The following is a 19,925-nucleotide window of genomic DNA, read 5'->3' on the forward strand; positions in this document are numbered from 1 at the left end:
ATTCCCCACTCGCTTGAAAAAAGCCTTGGGAGAACCCTCCATTAGGCCTGAAGCGGTCACGGCCCCAACTGAGCAAACTTCAGACCCGGCTTCTAAACCTGACAAAGCCGCTAGGCCCCGGTCTGCTCATGCCAGTCTGTCAAGACACGCACACGTCATTTTCCTATGGCTCCGTGGGAAGTGTGGAAACTCCTGCAGCTCTCGCCCCTTCTGCGTTTTCCAGCTCTGCTTTTATTTTCTCCTCTGAAGACATGCAGAAGTCAGGTGCCTTGTGGGAGCTGCTTTCTGAACCCAGTTGTCAAGACGAGGGTGGGGACGATTTTTTGGGGGGAGCAATTTGACAATTGAACCATCCCCCTCGCCCCCCAAAAATCAGTTGGATCATCTTTGAGCAAAAGAACAACAGAAACCCAAATGGCACTTTTTTTCTTTCTTTCAAAGGACAAAACAATAAAAAACAAAAATTTCTCCCTTTTCAAGCACAACTCTGAATTCTCTCGCCCTCTTCTTCTTGAGAGAGACCATGGGAGTCAATATCACACGAATATGTCATTTCGTCGGGGCTGGGGGGGGCTTAGGGTGGGGTGGAGGGTTAATTCGGGGGAGGCGGGCAGGGATACAGATTGAAATGCTGTAAATATGAAATTTCAGACAAACAACAAAAAGGGGAATTGAGGAATCCCTTGAAAAATGAAACAGGGGTTAAAAAAAAAATACAACCAATCAACCACAGTCCCAGGGAACAGTTTATGTCCTGGAATTAAAATATATATCTATAGATATATAGATATATACTGAGCTCTGCTCCAGCCCCATTGACTGTTGCGGGGGGCAGGTGAAGGGAACAAGGAGACCCCCCCTCCCCTTTTGATGAAGACAGGGGAAGGGAACGCAAAGACTAAGAGCAGATTTTTACAATCAACATGAAAAAAAGAACTGTTTGGGGCACAATTTTTAGGTAATATATACATATAATGCATTATTTCTGTGACTTTCTCAACATTCCCTTTTCCTGCTGGATAAGGTCCTTTTTTCATACATGGATGACATGGATCGGTCATTTTCTCACTCACTGCCACTGTGGAATTGTGGGTAAAAAAAATTTACTGTAAGACCCAAAGATGCTGTAACTGTAGGTTAGGAACATTGGGGTTTATTTTGCTTTTTTTCTGGCCAAGGCTGTTGCGTGTCGGGAGTTTTTAAGTCTATGGTTATTTACTTGCATCCCTCTGGGCTGGAAGGCATTTGACGGGGTCGAGTTGAAGGGCCAGGTGGGCGTGTGGTTCAGATTCATGGAGTGTGGAAGGGTTTCGCTTTCTGGTTCCTTTTCTCCTAGCCTGTGGAACTACTGGAGAGTGTATGAGAGATCATGGGAGGGTTCAAAACAGTCCTGGGCTTCTTTGGATTGGATGTAGTGACTTAAACATTGGATAAAAGGGTGGATACATAAGAGGCAGGATCCCTAGCTGATATAAATGGATGTTGCTCTGCTGGTGTCCATGTAGCTATGTTTATTGACAACCCACTGTGGATGGAACCCAAGGAGCTTGGGAAACTCAAGCTCCCATTCCCAGTGACCAGCAAAGGCCCTGGGTGAACAGTAGGGTGTAGGTGACAAGTGGGTGATATTTACAGTGTTGCCCTGGCCTGTGGTCTCTGGCCAGACACAAGACCAGCAAAGGGCTGGATAGGCCCCTGAAAAGCTTTATCCAGCTCTAGCCCTTGGTGGGGGTAGAAGGACCACCCACTAGTGTCATTCCCCTGCCCCATGCAGAGCAACCAGCCCTTGACCACCAGGGTCATCGCTGAGAGCTGAGTGCCCGTGAAACTCAGGGGTTTCAGTGCAGCCACCATCTCACCTCGCCGGAGCAAAACCCACAGGCAGGATGGCTGGCAGCTCCCCGCCAAGCCAAGTGCCCAGTAGGACAGCTGAGGCATGCAGGGAAACTGGCCTGCAAAGCCTTCTGGGATACTGAGGGCTGCTTCAGTGGCTCCATTGGAGCTGTATGCCAGGCCACAGACCCCACCCCCAAGTTCCCCCTGAACACTGCACCAGAGTCAATGCAGCATCCAGGTCTGTTACTCTAGCATATTGGAATGTTTTATTCAACAGCCAATGACTTACCCCCTCATTCCCCCCTCAGCCTCCTCCTTTTCTCCAATGCCCAGCCCGGGCCCTGAGCTCAGCAGAGCCTGAGCCAAGAGAGTAGAATGGGGGTGTCAGCTGCACAATTCCTTTTGCACCTCTGGGATAACACAGCACAGCTTCTCCTGCCTGTTCTAGCCTTGGCATGGGAATAGCTCCAGCTCCCATCGCACTGAGGGGAGCCATTCCCAGCCACCCCCCAATAGGAACTGCCCATCAATCCCCTGATGGGAGCTGGGCTAGGGTCTGGTCTCCAATCCTCATCTCCCACTCTGCTCCAGGAGCCTGCATTTCACCCTCCCTGTCACAAGTGCAATGAGTTTGTTAGCTGAGCCGGGCTCAGCCCTGCTGGACGGTGGGTTTTTCAGGATGCTGGGAGACATTTAAGCAGCAGGTTTGTTCTCTTGCTGGGTGTTGCATTTGGAGGCTATTTAAAAGCTGAGTGTGGGGGCAATTGGAGCTGCATGACTTTTGCGCCTATGAAATCTTTGCAGGGCAATTGGTGGTTGAGATAGCTGCCTCGCGACACCTCCCCGGGAGCAGCTGTCCAACCAGGGCTCGCGTCCATGTCACAGATGGATTTGGTTGCATGGGCTGTTACTCACATGGGGCTTAGCACCCAGATCCGTTTGGAGAGAGAGGTCAATTCTGCACCTCCTGTTCTGGGGGATTTGGAAATTCCTCTGCTCACAACCCGGCAAACAAACCAGCCTTATGCCCTCCCGTCTCGCCTGTGGCTGGTGCCACCTGAACGTTTCTGCATCTGAGGTGCAGCCGTTCGATGGCCTAGCCCCACCCCCACCCCAAAACCAAAGACATACCCGGCAGAGCGAGGGGCTGGCTGCCTCCGGCAAGCCCTGGTGGGAGCCAACGGTGCTCGGGGAGGGTGGCTCCCGGGTTGGCAGGCTATCACGAGGGTGGGTAGAGCCTGGCACGGCCCAAACGAGCCCCCCAGAAGCCCAGCTGGGCTGGGTCCCATTGGCCTGAGCCCCATGAGCTGTAGCTGGATTAGCGCGTAATCCCGCGTCTTCATCGCCTTTCACTTAGTGCAGCCTTTACCCCCTGTGCCCACTGCGAGCATGTGGGAGCGGGCTGTGCCCACTGGCACTCGTAGCCACGCCCTGCGCCCTGCGTGGCAGCAGCGCTCTGTCTCGCCCCAGCAGAGAGCGGAAAGCTACTGGTGGGTTTCCTCTGCGAGGCAGGAGCCCAGATACCGCAGTGATGGCTCCTAACGTGCTCTGGCCAAAGAGACCCCAGGGCCAAAGTCGCTGTGCTGAGGGGTCCCAGGGTTGGGGTATCGCAGGGGGGTGCAGTCGTGTCTCGGGGGGGCAAGTTCCTGGGGTACAACAGGGAGGTGCAGTCGTGTCTCATGAGGGCGGTTCCTGGCGTATTTCGGGGGGGTGCAGTCATGTATTGGGGGGGTGGTTCCTGAGGTATCGCAGGGAGGTGCAGTTGTGTGTTGGGGGGTTAATGGAGTGCAACAGGGGGGTGAAGTTGTGTTTTCTCCCAGAGTGGCTCTAATGTGGCTTCCTATCCAGGCCCTTGAGCTGATCTGGCACCAGTGCCCCTCCTCCATTTCTTTACATTTTGCTGACGTCTGCGGGACCCTTGTCACTTTGCTGCACCTGGGGGTTGGCCCCAGCTCCCCATCTCTGAGCAGGGACCCTCCTGTCAATACATCTCCCCGGCTCAGTGCATTTGACCGTGTCACCCCCTGGTGGCTGGCAGCGGCTCTAACAGCCTCCTGCTGACCCTCAGCAGCATGTATCTGTTCCTGGGATTTGGGGGGCAGGTTTTGGGGTGAAGGTCTCTGGGTTTAATTGCAATGGTGATGGCAGCATGGTCTGGGCTTGGACCCAACAGCCCCCCACCACCACCACCTCGCTGACTGACGAGCCAGCTCTGATCTGAGGGAGGGCAATGGGGTGTCTGTCAGTGGGGGGTCAGGGGGACCCTGCCTGTGGTCAGATGTATTGAATGTTGCTCACTCTCTTTGTACATGGCTCTTTTCATTTATCTGGGGCGGGGGGAATTAGCCATTCTGAGAGTGGGATCGAGGGTGAGGGTACAGTGTATCAGAGGCTTGATTTCTGGGGGTGACCTCCCTTTAAGCCCTTCTGCCCATCTCCCCCATTGGCCCCCATGCCCGCCAGCCTCTTATTTCATGGGTGGTAGGTCCTGGTAGGACACTCACTGTCAGGGTAATCTCTTGCCCCAATTCGGAGGGCTCCTCCACTCTTGCTCCCCATCTCTTGCTGGTAAACTGGTCCCCAGCCATGGAGAGCCCTGCTCTCCCAGCTCAGCCTGCCCCCCTCTCTTTGGGACCAGTGTCATGCTGAGGGCCTCAGAAAACTCCCAGCTCCAGAGCCTTTAAAGGGGAAAGGGCCCTTCCCTCATCCCCCAACCCATCCTGGCTGCCCCCCTCTGACCCATACGCCAAACCCATTCCCAGCCCCCAGCTGCAACTGAAGCCAGAGAGCTGCAAAATCCTGCTGCCATCCGCACCACTGAATGAGCCCTCCCCCGCCCCAAGGCAGCCATGATCCCCACCCGTCAGTCCACCCCCTCAAACGCCTTTATGCATTGGGAAGACGGAGCTTCAAGCTCTCCAATCAACTTCCAGCTCCAGCTCCGGCCACCAATGAAAAGCCTGTGCCTCCCCCTTTCCACGAGAGATCTCCTCTGTGATTGGCTAGCTGTTAGCCAATGGCTAGGAAGATGTGCTAATTTGGTGACTCCATTTCCCATGGGGTCATGGGCCAAGTTGGGATGGAGCAGCTGCAGCCCCACAGAGTCCACAGCCTCGTGAGGGGGATTAGAACCCACAATCCAAAGCCACCTGTGCAAATTCTGCACCCAGCCAGTAAGAGGTGGTGGTGCAGGCACCACTGCATAGCGGCAGAGGATGAGGGAGATGCTGTTGCCCCTCTGCTGCCCATTGCCCGTGGACAAGGTGTCTCTGAGCCCTTCCCTCACCAGAAGATGGCACAAGTGGGGATAGGGGGACCCCTTAGTCACACCACATGGCCAGCCACCCATCGGGACCACCTGGGGCCCTTCAGGCACCCAACCCGCCCCCACTCCTTGAGCTGAGCGTGCAGCTCTCCCAGTTGGGAACTAGTAGAAGGTTGTTGTCCTCATTAGCAGGTGCTTCCTCTGCCAGGCCCTATGGGTTTAGCTCCCCCCCTTTTCCCATCACACCCCTTGTTGGCCCAATGCCACCACATGTTACCAGGGCTGCCCAGTGGGTGCCTGCAGAATAGCGCTGCCCTCCTGCCTGCTGGGTCTTGGGACAGGCCTTCCATGGCCTGTCTCTCACTTGGAATTCCGTTGCTCCTTCCTTCCTCTGTTCAATATGCCAAACCAATTTTGGGTCAAGTGCATTAAACAGAACAAAAGACAAAAAGAATTATAACAATAACGACGATGCAGATCATGTAAAAAAATGGCAACTATTGTTGAGTTACAAACGAGAAATTCAAACAATAAAGGAAACAAGAGTTCTTGGAACCAAGGGGCCGAGAGCTGGGTGGTTTTGTTCCGGTGGGCGCGGCAGGCAGGGCGGGTGGGTCGAATGGCACAGCAGGCAGGGCAATGAAAGCCTGGGGGCAGCGATGGTGCCAGGGGAAGGTGCCAGGGAGTGGGGGGTGATGCCAGGGGCTGGGGAGGGGATGCTTGAGGGGGTGGGGTGATGCCAGGAGGCTCAGGGGTGCGTGATCAGCTGTTTAGGGCAATTTCTTCCCTACCCCATTCTCTGTTCATTAGCCTCTTCTGTATCTGCCCAACCTCTAGGGAGCCCCCTAGTGGTGGCCCCAGGACGCTGCTGAGCCAGAGAACAGCTAGCTTGGGTCAGGGTCCATCAGCCCCAAGACAGAATCCACCTTTATGGTCTCCACCGGGGAGGCCTGGCTATTTCCAGCACCAGGGGGCACTGTGCACACCCACACCTCAGTTGCACCCACCCAGACAGACAGCTGTGGGGGGATGGGGGACTCAGGGCACAGGGTGGCCCCATCACTGTAGATGTGAACGAACGTGGTCCCCAGGGGTCAGTGCCCGGCATCGCCTCAGCCTGGTTCTGGTTTTCAGAGCCCCATTGGGAGCTGGCAGCCTGGCAGCACCTCAGCTCCCCCCACCTCCATGTTCTGGGAGCCCCATCTCTGTGGCCCTGGCAGCCCTGGTGCCCCACTGTGCAGACCATGAGGGCAGCTGCCACCTCCACACACCCTGGAGCTGAGACCCCCTCAAACTCATTTCATAGTCAGGACCAGGCCCCATTCCCTGTCCTGGGTCAGTATCAGAGCCAGCACCCCGAGAGTGGCAGGGCCCTGTGCCCTATTCCCACCCCTGAGTCAGGCTGAATTTGATAACAGTGATTAGATTGGGTATGTGGGGGGAGGTTGGGAGTCAGGACTCCTGGGTTCTATCCCCAGCTCCAGGGAGGGGGAGATGAGACTGCACCAGCCCTCTGCAGACAGCAGCTCACTTGCACCAGAATCAGGCCTGGCTTGGAACTGGGAGACTCCCAGGGAATTTGGGGGGTAGGGGGAATAGAGATTGCTGAGGGGGAGGGGGGCTGTGTGAAAGACCTTGGGGTCTCCATCCCGCCTTTCCTCTGCCGGCCAGGAGATGGCAGCAAACCCTGGCGAGCAGGACCGGCCCTGCCAGGGTGAGCCAGGAAGAGAGGGATGGATCAGATACACCCCCAGGCCTGGGCACGGCCAAGATAGCAGCCCCCCCACGCTGCTCCCGTCTCCCCCTCCCCTGAGGCACCCGTGGGGGCAGCTGGCAGGAGCCAGGGTCCAGGGTGGGGAACTGGCCTGGCAGGACGAATGGGGAGAGGATGGCAGGTCTGTCTGTGCCACGTCCTTCTGTCCTTTGGGGGGGGGGGTGTCTAGCCCCACTCTAACCACTAGACCTCCCTCCCCCCAGCCTCCCTTCCATCCAGTGGGTCCCTGCTCCCTCTCCCAGTGTGGGACTCAGCCCCCCGCTCGGCTTGGCTGCTGCATGGCTGCCTTGAGGGCAGAGATTATACCCATGCTAACTTGGCTCCAACTGGGGTGGGGTGACGAATTCAAACCATGGGCTGGGACTCAGGAGCTCTGGGGTCAGTTCTTGCCTCTGCCACTGACTTCCCTGAGTGACCTGGGTCAGTCCCTCTGCACTGCAGGTTATCGTCCCTGGGTCAATGGGGAGCTCTTTGGGCAGGGACTGTGTGTCTGTGCAGAACCTGGCACAGCGGGGACCCTGATCTCTGCCGGGGTCTGCGCAGCCCCCAGTGCAATGGGGCCCTAATCTCAGTTCTCATCTGCCCCGTCTGGAGAGACACAGCAGGGTTCTGGCTCTGTGTGATCAATTCTATTGCCCTCCAGTGACCAGGACTGCTGTGTGGTTAAGAGACCTACTGCTGCAAGCTGCTGAGGGAGCGCTTCCTGAGCTCAGCTGGGTTGGGACCCGTCTCAATCTCCCCATGTGGTCTCCGACTAGAGCTGTTTTTTGTTTTCTTCAGTTCCACACTGCTCTGTGTTGTTGCTCCATGGCTGTTCAGTAGCCCCTGCCCCCCAGCCCAGAGGTGGCTGCATATCAGCTCCAGGCAAGGGATCCCTGTATAAACAGCCCCCGTAACCCCCCCCCCCAGAGGTGGCTGCATCTCAGTGCCAGGTGAGGGATCCCTGTGTAAACAGCCCCTGCGCCCCACCCCAGAGGTGGCTGCATCTCAGTGCCAGGCAAGGGATCCCTGTATAAACAGCCCCCGCGCCCCACCCCAGAGGTGGTTGCATCTCAGTCAGCTGAGAACTCATCCCTCTATAAACAGCCAGAAGTGTCCCTAAGTGCCACAGCAGCCCCGGAGAGTTCTGAATGTCCCAGCCAAGAGCTGACCCCAGGACAGCCCAGCTGGGAGCAGCAGCTGGGCCCATTGCCTGTCGCAGCCCCACAGCCTGTGACAGGCCAGTGCCTCCGGTCCATGGGCCAGGCCCCTGGCTTGAGTAACTCCATGTTACCCCCCTGCAGCTCACAGCGCTCTGTCCAGAACCCCGCTGGGGCCCTGCTGCATGGCCCCTGATGGAGAGACAGCTCATTTCCACCAGCGGGGGCCCTGGCCTGCTCTCTGCTCCCATCCCCACAGCCCAAGCACTGAACTTCACTCCAATAAAACCAGCTGGCTCCCTGGATGGAAAAACAATTCCCGCTCCCACAGCCCATGGTCCCTGCATCTCTACAGCAAATTGCACAATATTTATGGGGGGGGGAGGGACGGGGCCAGCTAGCCATGACATCGCAGTGAGGGAGCAGCAGAGCATACCTGAGGGCTGTATGCCTGCTGCACTCCACCCCTTGAGCTACAGGAGTCGCTCCCTCAGCCAGCAGCTTGAGTTGGCTGTTATCCTCCATAGGGTGCAGGCACTGTGCAACCCCCGCGTTCCCTCAGCGCTGTCACCCCCGTTGGTCTCCAGCCATTGTGGTGCAGAGGAAACTCCAGCAGTTGTGGCTCTCAGGGATCCCCTCACCCCAATCTGGACCCTGTTCCTTAGATCAAGGCCCAGGTCTCCACCCACATCCCAGGAATCACCCCACTGCTCACTCAGGGGGCAGTCCCCCAAATTCCCCAGCAGGGGGTGGGTCCAGGGTCAGGTTCAGAGCGGAGGATGCTGGGGAATACCCTCTAGCCAGACACAGAATGGAAACAGTTGGGGAAAACCCAATCCCAGATCCCACACCAGCTTGTCAGCCTGCAGCTTGGCCCACATGGACCCTGGCCCGCCTCCATGCCCCCACTTCCCCACTGGGGCTGCTGCCCAGAGGTCCCATTGTTAGCCACAAAAGAAGCAGTGAAGGTCAGACCCCTCCGTACCAATAGCCCTGACCCTCTAGGCTACAGGGAACTCGCTGTGGGCCATATAGGGCATATGGCACATAGGTGCCATTCTGACTCTGTCCAGAAGGGGGCAGACTCGAGCTCTTGCTCATACCCACAAGGTGTCACAGCAGATCACTGAGAGCCAGACCAGAAAATTCTTCATTGAGCTAAACAGCTCCTGACACCTTCCAGCGCCCCCCTAAATTAAGAACCGCGCTCAAACGTGCCAGCCAGCCCAGGGGCAAGGTAGGAGTCAGGACTCCTGGGTACTTTTGTCTGCTTTCTGAGCTCCCCACCCCCTACCAGCGTCTCTCTCACGTTTCCTCCCAGGCAGGCAAAATCGCCAACTCAGCAAAAGAAAAAAATAAACTCAGAGCGGAAAAAGCTCTTGTGTGGGTAACGCTAGCATGACGCAGACGGGGAGGGAGCTGGGGAGGGAGCTGGGGAGGGAGGGGGCTGAGGAAAGGTGGCAGTGCCAGGCTGCCCTCTGGAGATGTTTGTGTCTCTCCTTCGACAGGCACATGCACCTTTCCCTGTCACTGCAAAAGGGTTCTGGGGCCAGATCCCCAGCCGATGTCAATGGGCATCACTGCACTGGTGTCAATGGGCCGATCCAAGCTGAAGTCAATGGGACAAATCCCAGCTGGTGTATATGGGCGTTGCTGCGCAGGAGTCAATGGGCCAGACCCCCGGCTGGAGTCAATGGGCCAGATCCCCAGCTGTTGTCAATTAGATAGATCCCGCCTGGTGTCAGTGGGTGTCCCTGCATTGGAGTCAATGGGCCAGATCCCAGCTTGTGTCAATGGGATGCCGCAGGTGCTGCTGGAAAGGCTGTTGGGGAGGAGATTGGGGGGGAACTCGTCTTGCTGAGTCCATGTTAAACCTGATTCCCCAGCAGTGCTGGGGGCGCTGTGCTGTGGGGAGCAGGGCAGGGATTCGGGGTGGGGTGGGGCTCCTGCCTCTTAGTCAGTGCTGGTGCCAACGCCCAGCATGGCGCTAGGGGACGCTGTGCTGCAGGGAGCAGGGCGGGGTGAATGTCTCCTCATTAATCCTTCATCTACTGGACAAATCCACATGTGCTGTGTCAATCCTGTTGTTTCTCTTGACAGCTATTTTCAGGGGTGCCTGCCTGGCTTTGCGCTGCCAGCCAGTTCCATTCAACCTGGACTGCAAGTCGACAAGGGATTCTGTTTCACTCCCTGTCTTACTATGTTGTGCCGTGTAGCTGTTAAACAGCCCCTGCGCCCCACCCCCCGAGGCAGCTGCATCTCAGCTCTGGGTGAGGGAGCCCTGTGTAAAAAGCCCCACACTCCACCCCAGAGCCGTCTGCATCAGAGCTCCAGGTGAGGGATTCCTGAATAAACAGCCCCTGCGTCCCGTCCCCCCCAGCACACCTGGATCTCAGCACCGGGTGGGCGATCCTTGTGTTTATAGGGTTTAATGTCCTTTGTGATTCTCCCTGACCACCCCCCTTCTGGCAGTGAGTTGCACAGTCTGCAGTTTGTAAATTCACCACCCAGCCCCCAGTGCATCTGTCCCGAGAACTCCCCCCAGCATCCCCCTGGTGCCCCAGGCTGGCTCCTGACGCCAGCTGAGCCTGCAACCTGAGCGGTCAGAGCTCCCTGGGTCGCTCTGGCTCTGGGCAGGTGGCGCCTGGGCGCAGGAGGCGGAGGGTGTAGGGCGAAGCAGGTAGTTGCTAAGTATGAGAGCTGGGATATCCTGTACCAACCAGGTAGGGGAAAGCAGCAGGATGTGGGTTCTTGGGTCTGTGCGCTGCATTGGGGAGCGGGTACAAACTGCCAGTTCAGCAAACAGCCACTGGAGCCCCAGAGCTCAGTGTAGGGCTCCAGGCCTCAGATCCACCCCCCACTAGGGTTGAATTAGGGGCTTTGCACCCCAGACCCCCCCACACACTAGGGCTGAATTCAGGGCTCCAGACCCCAGACCCCCCACAGTAGAGCTGAATTCAGGGCTTTGGCCCCAGATCCCCCCAATCAGAGATGATATTAGGGCTGCGGGCCCCGGAATCTCCCCCCCACCCACCCGCCTGAATTCAGGCTCTGGGCCCCAGATCCCTCCCTCCCCCTAGACCTGACTTTAGGGTTCTGGGTCCAAGCCGTCACCTCCTCCCATGCACCCAGGTCCTGCCACCCAGGTAATTCCCTGCACCGAGGGCTCCCTGCCCCCTGCTACTCCAGCCTGTGCCACTGCCAAGCAGGCAAAGCAGAGCAGGACGAGTGAAGGTCTCCCCGGTGGCTGGGGGTGCAGGAGAGTCCTGCAGCGAGGTCGGGGCGGGGGGGTCAGAAGGCTGCAAGTGAGCAGGGCTCTCTGAACCGCCTGGGCCACAATTTTCCCACAGCGTGACCACACCAGATGCCTGTGGGCGGCTGCACCTGGAGGAAAGAGACAAAAGCCAGGGCCTCCGGGCTTCTGTGCAGCAGGGGGATGAGCTGTGGAGCCAGAGATGAGGGGAAGTGTCATGGGAAGGGCACCTGGCACTAGCATCCCGGGGAAGCCGGCAAAGCGCAGTTCAGGGCTTGGATGGGAGACCTCGGAGTCCAGCAGGGATCAGGGTGGGGGTCCCTAGGGAGCGCTCCCCTCACCGTCACTGCTGGCCCAATGCCCCAGTGTGGCGCTAGGGGCGTGGGTGACTCCACAAAGGGCACTGGGCTCAGTGCTGTGCTGTGGGATACACCATCTCCCCAGGACCAGCGCTAGGGGTTTGAGCGCCCTAGGCGGACGGCAATTTTGCTGCCCCCCATGCTGGTCCCACAGCTCCAGTGCAGCTGCCGCAGTGGTGCCTGCGGATGCTCCGGTGCTCCACGACTCGGGTGGAGCTGCCACAGTGGTGTCTGCGGGAGGTCCACCAGAGCCACGCGAGCAGCCGACCGCCCGCAGGCACCACTGCGGCAGCTCCACCAGAGCTGCCTGCCACCCCCTCTAGCGGTGCCCTGACCTAGGGGACACCCTGAACTGCCGGCTGCCGAGGCGGCGCCCTAACCCAGGGGACCCCTGGTCTGCGGGCTGCTGTGGAGGCGCCCTGACCCAGGGGACACCCTGGGCTGCTGGCTGCTGCGACGGTACCCTGACCCGGGGGACACCCTGGGCTGCCAGCTGCTGCCGGCAGCTCATACTCCCTCTCTGTCCCAGCTGCAGCGGTTGCTCAACCATTTAAAAAAAATTGGGGGGCGCTTTTTGGCGCCCCCAAATCTTGGCGCCCTAGACAACCGCCTAGTCTGCCTAAATGGTTGCACCGGCCCTGCATCTCCCCAGGGAACTGCCGTCTCCCTGTTCTCGTGCTATGAGACAGAGACAACAGGTCCTGATCCTCCTTTTCTAGAGCAGTCAGGAGTTTATAGACTTTTATCGCGCCCCCCCTCTTATCCGTCTCCTTTCGAAGGTAAACTGCTATAAAGTGCTGTGGTGCCCCTACTCCGGAAGCAGCAGCATCTCCATGCCAGGCATGGGCCCCCTGTATAAACAGCCCCTACGCCCCACCCCAGAGGTAACTGCACTTCAGCACTGGTTGATATAAACTATCCCAGTGGTCCTCAAATTTTTTACCTTGTGCTCCCCTTACCCTTGTCCATACACCCCCTCCGAGCCAGGGGTAAGAAGGTTGAGGCTGGGGCCACAGCTGGGGGCAGGGGTGAGAGCGGATCCCGGGTGCGGGGCCAGGAGCGGATCCCCAGGCATGGGGCTGGCAGCCGATTCTGGGCATGGAGCTGAGAGCAGCGCCCTGGCCACGGGCAGGAGCGAAGCTGAGTGGCACTCCCTCCCCGCCACCCTTAAGGGCTGGCTCAGGATCCTGATGTGCGCCCCATATGTTCCTCCATGCCGCCCTAGGAGGGTGTGCCCCACAGATTGGGGACATGTAAACTCTCCCCTTCTCTTTGAGCTGCAGGTGCTTGGCACTGCTGAAAATTAAGCTGGGGGTGTCAAGCCATGCACCCCAAACATGAAGGGCCTAGTTCTGAAAGCATCACCCTCTCTCCTGTTCCTCAGTTTCCCCCGCTATGCCACAGGGCAGAGCCCTGCACCTGCCTGGCTTTGTGTAGCTCCTTGGGCGGGAAGGGTTGAACAGGCAGCTTGCCATTAGCGATTGCACTGCAATGATCAAACAGCAGCTTTGAATCGCTAACAGTTAGTGCAGTGTCCCCAGCTCTCACCAGTCACATGACTTCAGCCAGGCTGGAGTCCCTGTTCGCCAGTCAGCCCTGCAACTCTCTGATTGGCTGCCCTTCTCCACTTCCCCGCCTCCTGGGGAAGGGCAGCCAATCAGGGCTGTTGAAGGTTCCAGGTTGAGCTCTCTCCCCCTCCAAGGGTCAAGAGGAGTTTTGGGGTGGGGGAGGGGAAGCAGCGGATAATAATCTCATTGGGCAGGAGGGAGCAGGAAGAGCCAAGCCACTTACGGCAGCACCATTCCCCCCTTCCTATCCCATCAGGGCTGGCTCCAGGGCTTCTGCCACCCCAAGCAGCGGAAAACAAACAAACTCCCCCCAAAAAACAAAAAAAAAGCCGCCATCGTGATCGGTGGCAGTGCCACCGCGCCGCTTTCTTCTTTGGCGGCAGGTCCTTCCCTCCAAGAGGGACCGAGGGACTCGCCGCCGAATTGCCACCGAAGAGCCTGACGTGTCGCCCCTCCCCCTTGGCCACCCCTAGCACCTGCTTGCTGGGCTGGTGCCTGGAGCCGGCCCTGCCTCCCATGAACAATGGCTCAGTCCACTCTCCACTATTTACCCCTCCCCTCCTGTGAACAATGGGTCAGTCCACTCTCCACTATTTATCCCCTCCCGTGAACAATGCGAGTCAGTCCCCCCTCCCCTCCTGTGAACAATGGGTCAGTCCGCTCTCTGCCCCACCCCCACCCCCTCTATGCTTGCAGCCCCTGGCAGGGGAAGGGGCTGTAGAAGGAGCCCCTGGAGCTGCAGATGTGGGCCCAGCGGGCCCAGAATTAATTGATGACAATGCTGGAGATTGAGACAAAGCTGGAAACCTCTGCAGCATCAGCCAGCCAATGAGCTCCTGCAGTGGTGCAGAATCACCAGTGTTACTGCCCCATATATCCGCCCTGGGGGGCAGGTGGACTTCACAACCTGTAACTGCCCCCACACACATATGGGGGGATGGGGGAGTTCACAGCCTGTAACTGCCCCCACACATGCCTGGGGGGGACAGGGGGAGTTCACACCCTGTAACTGGCCCCACTCATGCCTGGGGGGGACAGGGGGAGTTCACACCCTGTAACTACCCTCACACACACCTGGAGGGGACAGGGGAATTCAAAATAACAACAGACCAAACCACAATCTCATCTCTTTTATTAAAATCTCCCGATTTGGGGGATGATCTGATTTTGGGGTTTCTCTCACTTGATCTCCTGGTGCTGTTAGTGATCAGCTCCGACCAAGAGCAGAGAGAGCCTGACCCACCTGGCCTTTAGGGGGAGCTGTTTGCTTGGTAACATATAATATCTGATTAGTATCGAGCCTGGGTGATTATTTCTCATTAGCCCTGGCTGTTGCGGGCCCCGCAGAGGCACCGACATAGTGCAGGGTGATGGTGTCAGGCTCTCGCTCACTGGCTCCCTCTGTCTCATTCTCTCACTCTGGGTGCAATTTCCTCAGCCAGTGCGGTCTTATAAATGCTGCTATTTCCAGCCTGCCGCGCTTATGCCCCGCCTCCCTCCACCGCGGCACCCATTGGGGCGATGAGAAAGAGGAACTGGCCTGGGCCACTGCGGGGTACATGGGTTTGAGGGAACAGGTTGTACTTCTAAATTAAGTACAACTGTATGAACTCACGATGCCACAAATGCAATTGTGTGACTGCAACCATGCAAGCTGCTGTAGCTACAGCTGTGCAGACACAATCTGCTGCAAGTACAACTGGACAACTGTCAAGGTCTAGTGCAACCACCACGTAACTACAATCTTGCAGGCACAATCGGTTGCAAGGGCAACTAGAACCAGGGAAGTATACCACAACTACAGCTGGGTAACGCCGGCAAGGCAAGCACACAGCGCAGCAAGTACAATGGTGCAACTGTACAAATGCTACACTACAGGTGCAACAGCTCTACTACAACTGTACAAAAGCACAATGCTGCAAGTGAAATGGGACAATTGTGCAGCTAAAACCACACAAGCACACAGTGCTCCCAGTGTAACTGTGCAACTATCACCGTGCAAAATGACACTGCAAGGAAAATTGCAACCATGTGAGCACCATATGCTGCAAATGCAATGGTGCAACTGCAAGCATGCAAGCACCTTTATGCTGAAAGTGCAGTTGTACAACAACCTGACAAGCTCGCAAGTATAATGACAGTAGTGCAAGCACACCACACTGAAAGTGCAAGTGTCAAACACAATATGCTACCAGTGCAACCACACTAGGCTCCAAGGGCACTGTGCAACTATAGATGTGCAAGCACAATACACTGCAGCTGTGTAAGCTCATTGCTCTGCAGTAGACACATTCAAGTCCAGTCCTTGTGCCCTGGCTGCTGTGACTCTCTCAGCAGACCTACTAACAACACGCAGGCTGGTGTCCACACAACATCCTTTTCCACCTGCCTCGTCCTTGCTGATGAAGTTTGTTCCAATGCATTCTGGGACACTCTGGGCTGCAACTGAGGATTACTTGCTAGCTCGGGTCCAGTCCCCCTCCTCCAGTGCAGATTTAAGTATTTCTACAGAGCAGAATGGCTCCAAGAGGAAAGGGTGAGAACACCCCAGCTCTGAATATCCCATAAGATGCTTGCTTGGGATCTCTGTGCTACATCAGGCAGTGTGGAGATTAGAACCTGGGTCTCCCACATCCTGGAAAAGATTCTGACCAGTGGGATAAGTGCAGCACCCCCTGATGCTTTGTGTAGGACCCATTTTGGGCTGGAAATTGACTGGGAGGCAGATGGCAAATGAACAGAGCTCAGTGGTTCAGATTTTAGAGGATTGCCTGGTTTGCAAGCTGTGCTGGTGATTCTCTGAGGTGCGACAAACACATGCAGCACCGAGGTGACACAAACCTCCACCTTCCTTTCACCTGCTACAGCCGATGGGCGGCTGGATTTCTGGGTGTGGGTTTGTACAGCACCTAGCACCGTTCGTATGTTCTAAAGCCAGACGGGATCAGTGTGACCATCCCATCTGACCGCCTGCTTAACGCAGGCCCTAGGACGTCCCCAGCTTAATTCCTGTGGGAACTGGAGCAGATCTGCTAGAGAAACATCCAGCCTTGATTTTTTTAAAAATAGCCAGCGAGGGAGAATCCACTATGGCCCTTGGTAAGTTGTTCCAAGGCTTCGTTCCCCACACTGTGAAAAACATTCCCCTTATTTCTGGTCTGTCATTTGCACCAGAAATGTAGAAGATGCTGGACAAAATGAGACCCTGCTCCAGGCAGGTAGATAGATCCAATTTTCCAAGACTGCGTCCCCCATCCGGTCTCCGCCCACCCCCGTTTGTGGGATGCCCTGTTTCCCTGCCCCCCCCCCCCAGCTCCTCGGCAGAAGCTACCCATGCAGCACAGACACGGGCTGAGCACGGCTACCAGTGGAAGGAGCCGGCCCACGCTCCAGCACCACAGTAGTGTGGCCCAGAGCCAGCGCCAGGGTGTCCGAGTGCCTGCATTGCAGCCAACCCAGGGCAACCACTTCCACCAGAACAACAGCAGGAGCCCACGAGTGAGGAGGGGCCCGGTTTGTCGGCGCTTTCACTTCTCCTGCTCCTGATTTTCCTGCCCATTGTTCAGTTCAGGAGCCGTCGCCGACACTTCCTTATGGCAACACAGCTGATATCCCACGAGAGCCAGGGCACATGTCCAGCTGCATCCCCAGCCTGGCGCCAATGCCCTGGCTGTGCTCCGTCCCCAAACACACCCCAGCCTGGCACCAGGGGGGGCTTTGCTGCTGGGGTGCTGCCCCCACTGCCCTGGCTGTGCCTCATCCCCATACACACCCCAGCCTGGCACCAGGGGGCACTGTGCTGCTGGGGTGCTGCCCCCACTGCCCTGGCTGTTCCCTGTCTCCAAACACACCCCAGCCTGGCACCAGGGGGTGCTGTGCTGCTGGAGGTGCTGCCCTCAATGCCCTGGCTGTGCCCTGTCCCCATACACACCCCAGCCTGGCACCGGGGGCGCTGTGCTGCGGGGTGCTGCCCCCAGTGCCCTGGCTGTGCCCTGTCCCCATACACACCCCAGCCTGGCACCAGGGGGCGCTGTGCTGCGGGGTGCTGCCCCCACTGCCCTGGCTGTGCCCTGTCCCCATACACACCCCAGCCTGGCACCAGGGGGCGCTGTGCTGCGGGGTGCTGCCCCCAGTGCCCTGGCTGTGCCCTGTCCACATACACACCCCAGCCTGGCACCAGGAGGCACTGTGCTGCTGGAGTGTTGCCCCCACTGCCCTGGTCACGTCCTCTCTCCTCCGTAGTCATTGGGGGGCCCATCTCAGGATTGGGCCCGTGGGCCTAGCCACAGCGTTTGGCGCTCGTCTCTCATTGCTTTCGGCCTCTCTCGCTCCAGTGAAGCATGGATCCCTGGGGCCGGGCTGGTTTGTGGTTCGATTGCCTGGTTCCGGAGCAGCAGGGTCAGCGCCAAGTCCCACCCCCCGGAATCCAGGCCAGCCGGGGAAACTGATCCCCTTGGCATGAAACTGCCCATGGAAAAACCCCGGGGCCGACTGGGGCAGGAGGGGGTTGAGGAACTCCACAGAATGACAATCACAATCAGGGAACCTGCCCCTGACTGGACAGGGCCCTGGGCACCCGGCCTCTAACCTCACGCTGGGGAGAGCCCTGCTGCTGGGGCCTGACCCCCAATACCGTGGGGAGAGGGTTGGGGGGGCACAGGAGATAGGGTGTATTTGAGGTGTTGGGGGGGGGTCAGAGTACATTTGGGGGGTACCAGGGGTTGGAGTGTATTGATGGGGGGTCCAAAGGGGGGTTGGATTGCATCAGAGCTGCCAAGCACTACAGAGTATTTTAGGGTTGAGGGACTGTGACCCACAGCCCCCCACTATTCCAGCCTTATTCCTCAACTTTGCTGATGCCCCTCAGTCCTGACTCACAGGCCCCTGCTATCTCAGCCCAGCACCCCACAGCTGGACATTCCCCCCACCCCCATCCTGCCAGCTGATCTCACCCGCCAGTTCCTGTTTCTGCTGGGGCAATGTTTCCATGAGGTCTCCAGTGCCTGCCCAAGAGGTGGCCAGGATATCCCCACAGTGACACAATTCCCCGGGCTCCAGCCATAGGGCCTCAGGAGCCTGACTTGAACTGCCCCCTACATCCCAAAGGGCATGACCCTGCCAAGCAGGACGCAGCCTGTGGGATGAGAGCAGGCTGGGGGTCAGGACTCCTGGGTTCTAGCTGCAGCTTGAGGAAGGAAATGGGGTCTAGTGGTTAGAGCAAGGGGACCTTGGCATCAGGACTCGTGGGTTCTATTCCCTTCTTAACCATCTCTCTCTCCTCATGAATAGCATCACACTGGACAGCTGCCTTACCCCTGTATCAATATCGCAGCTCAGTCTCTGAACTCTGGGATACTCTTATCTTCCCCACTCTCCTGTGGCAGAGAGTTCTCCCAGTTAACAATGCAAGGCTGAAGGTAACAGTGGGGGTGAGTGCAGGTCATGAGCTCCCAGCCAAGCACAGATCTGCCCTGGGGTCTCTTGGCAGTGGGGCCTGTTCCCAGGACTCGGATGGGCTTTGGATCTGGCCCCAGCTGGGCTGGAATGTCAGCAGCTCTTCAGCTGTTGGCCTCCAAGGGGAAAAGCAGCCCCCGCCTGTCCGACCCTGCTAATTTGGGCTCCGCACCATGCTGGGGCTGCGTTCCAGGAAGCACGAGGGGTGACAACAGGGGTGTAACACGGCGGGGGAAGCACAGACAGGAGCAGTGGCGGCATAGGGTGGAGATAAGCTTGGGGCTGGGCTGGTACGGGCCCTGCTGGGTCATTCCCAGGGCCATCTCAGGGGGAAGCGTCCAGGGGTAAGGTATCTCTGGTCCAAAGAAGGAGGCCTGGGCCTGGGGAGTTTAGAGCAGTGTCTGTGGTGTGTCAGAATGGATGGGAGCCCAGCATGTTGGTCTCCAACGAAGATATCCCCATATACAGTGGACCCCTCCCTCCCAGCCAAGCTCCCTCAATCCGCCACTCACCCACCCCACCTCCCTCCAGCCTCACACCCCCTCCCTCCTCCATCAATCTATCCAGCTCCCCCTGCATGCAGCCCCCTGCGCCATCCCATCCTCAGGTGTTCGCCAGGCACCTCTACCCCTGGCCTTCCCCATTGCTAAATCCAGGAAGGGGGGCTCCTTCTGCCCCCCACTCTGCACCTCGGGACTGGGGCAGACACCCGCTCTAGCAGCCCCTGGGGCGCCCCGACTGCCCGATGTGGCTGCCTGGTCGAGGGCAGCTGTGTAAACGGGAACTGAATCCATGCTGAGCCCCCCCGGGATGGGGGCTCAGCCAGACCCGGGTCTGTCATTTAGTGGGGGCCCCTGGTTAAAATATTGGCCGCACCTGCCTGTTAGCTGGGCCATTTTCTGACACCCCCACGGCTCCCCCGAGCTCTCCCCGTCCCATCTCCCCACACATGGCCCTCCCCTTCCCTCCACAGATCCCGCTGTCCTCCCCGCCCACGCCGGATCTCCAACCCCAGCCCTGTCTGCTAAGCAGAGAATAACGCCCCCCCCCTCCGCTCCAGTCCCAGCCTTCCTGGGCGGGGCCCCTCGCCCCCCATGGATCCGGCCCTGGCTCGGGGGCGCTGCCCTCTGGCTGCAGCTCGGTGCGCGCCGCTCGCTGGACTCCCTCGCCCCGCAGCATGGACCCGGCTCGCCGCCTGCTGCCCCTCGGTGAGCCCCCGGCCCCGGCCGCGCCACGTGCTCGGCCTGGGCTGCTGCTTCCCGCGCGCGTTGCTGAGC

General features: G+C 58.3%; 1 protein-coding gene across 3 annotated transcripts in view; it reads left to right on the forward strand.

Moving 5' to 3' along the window:
* The first annotated feature begins 19,754 nt into the window (after positions 1–19,754).
* LOC115642049 (CD97 antigen-like) overlaps positions 19,755–19,925 on the forward strand; it is a 55,755-nt gene continuing 55,584 nt past the window's right edge. For 2 of the 3 annotated variants that reach the window (XM_030545422.1, XM_030545423.1), the window contains exon 1: positions 19,755–19,856. In XM_030545422.1, the coding sequence (XP_030401282.1) occupies positions 19,826–19,856 (31 nt within the window). In that variant the 5' untranslated portion in view covers positions 19,755–19,825. The remainder of the gene's footprint in view (positions 19,857–19,925) is intronic. The other variant, XM_030545424.1, reaches the window with a different exon arrangement.

Source organism: Gopherus evgoodei, unplaced genomic scaffold (genome assembly GCF_007399415.2).
Source record: "Gopherus evgoodei ecotype Sinaloan lineage unplaced genomic scaffold, rGopEvg1_v1.p scaffold_37_arrow_ctg1, whole genome shotgun sequence".
Classification (NCBI taxonomy): domain Eukaryota; kingdom Metazoa; phylum Chordata; order Testudines; family Testudinidae; genus Gopherus; species Gopherus evgoodei.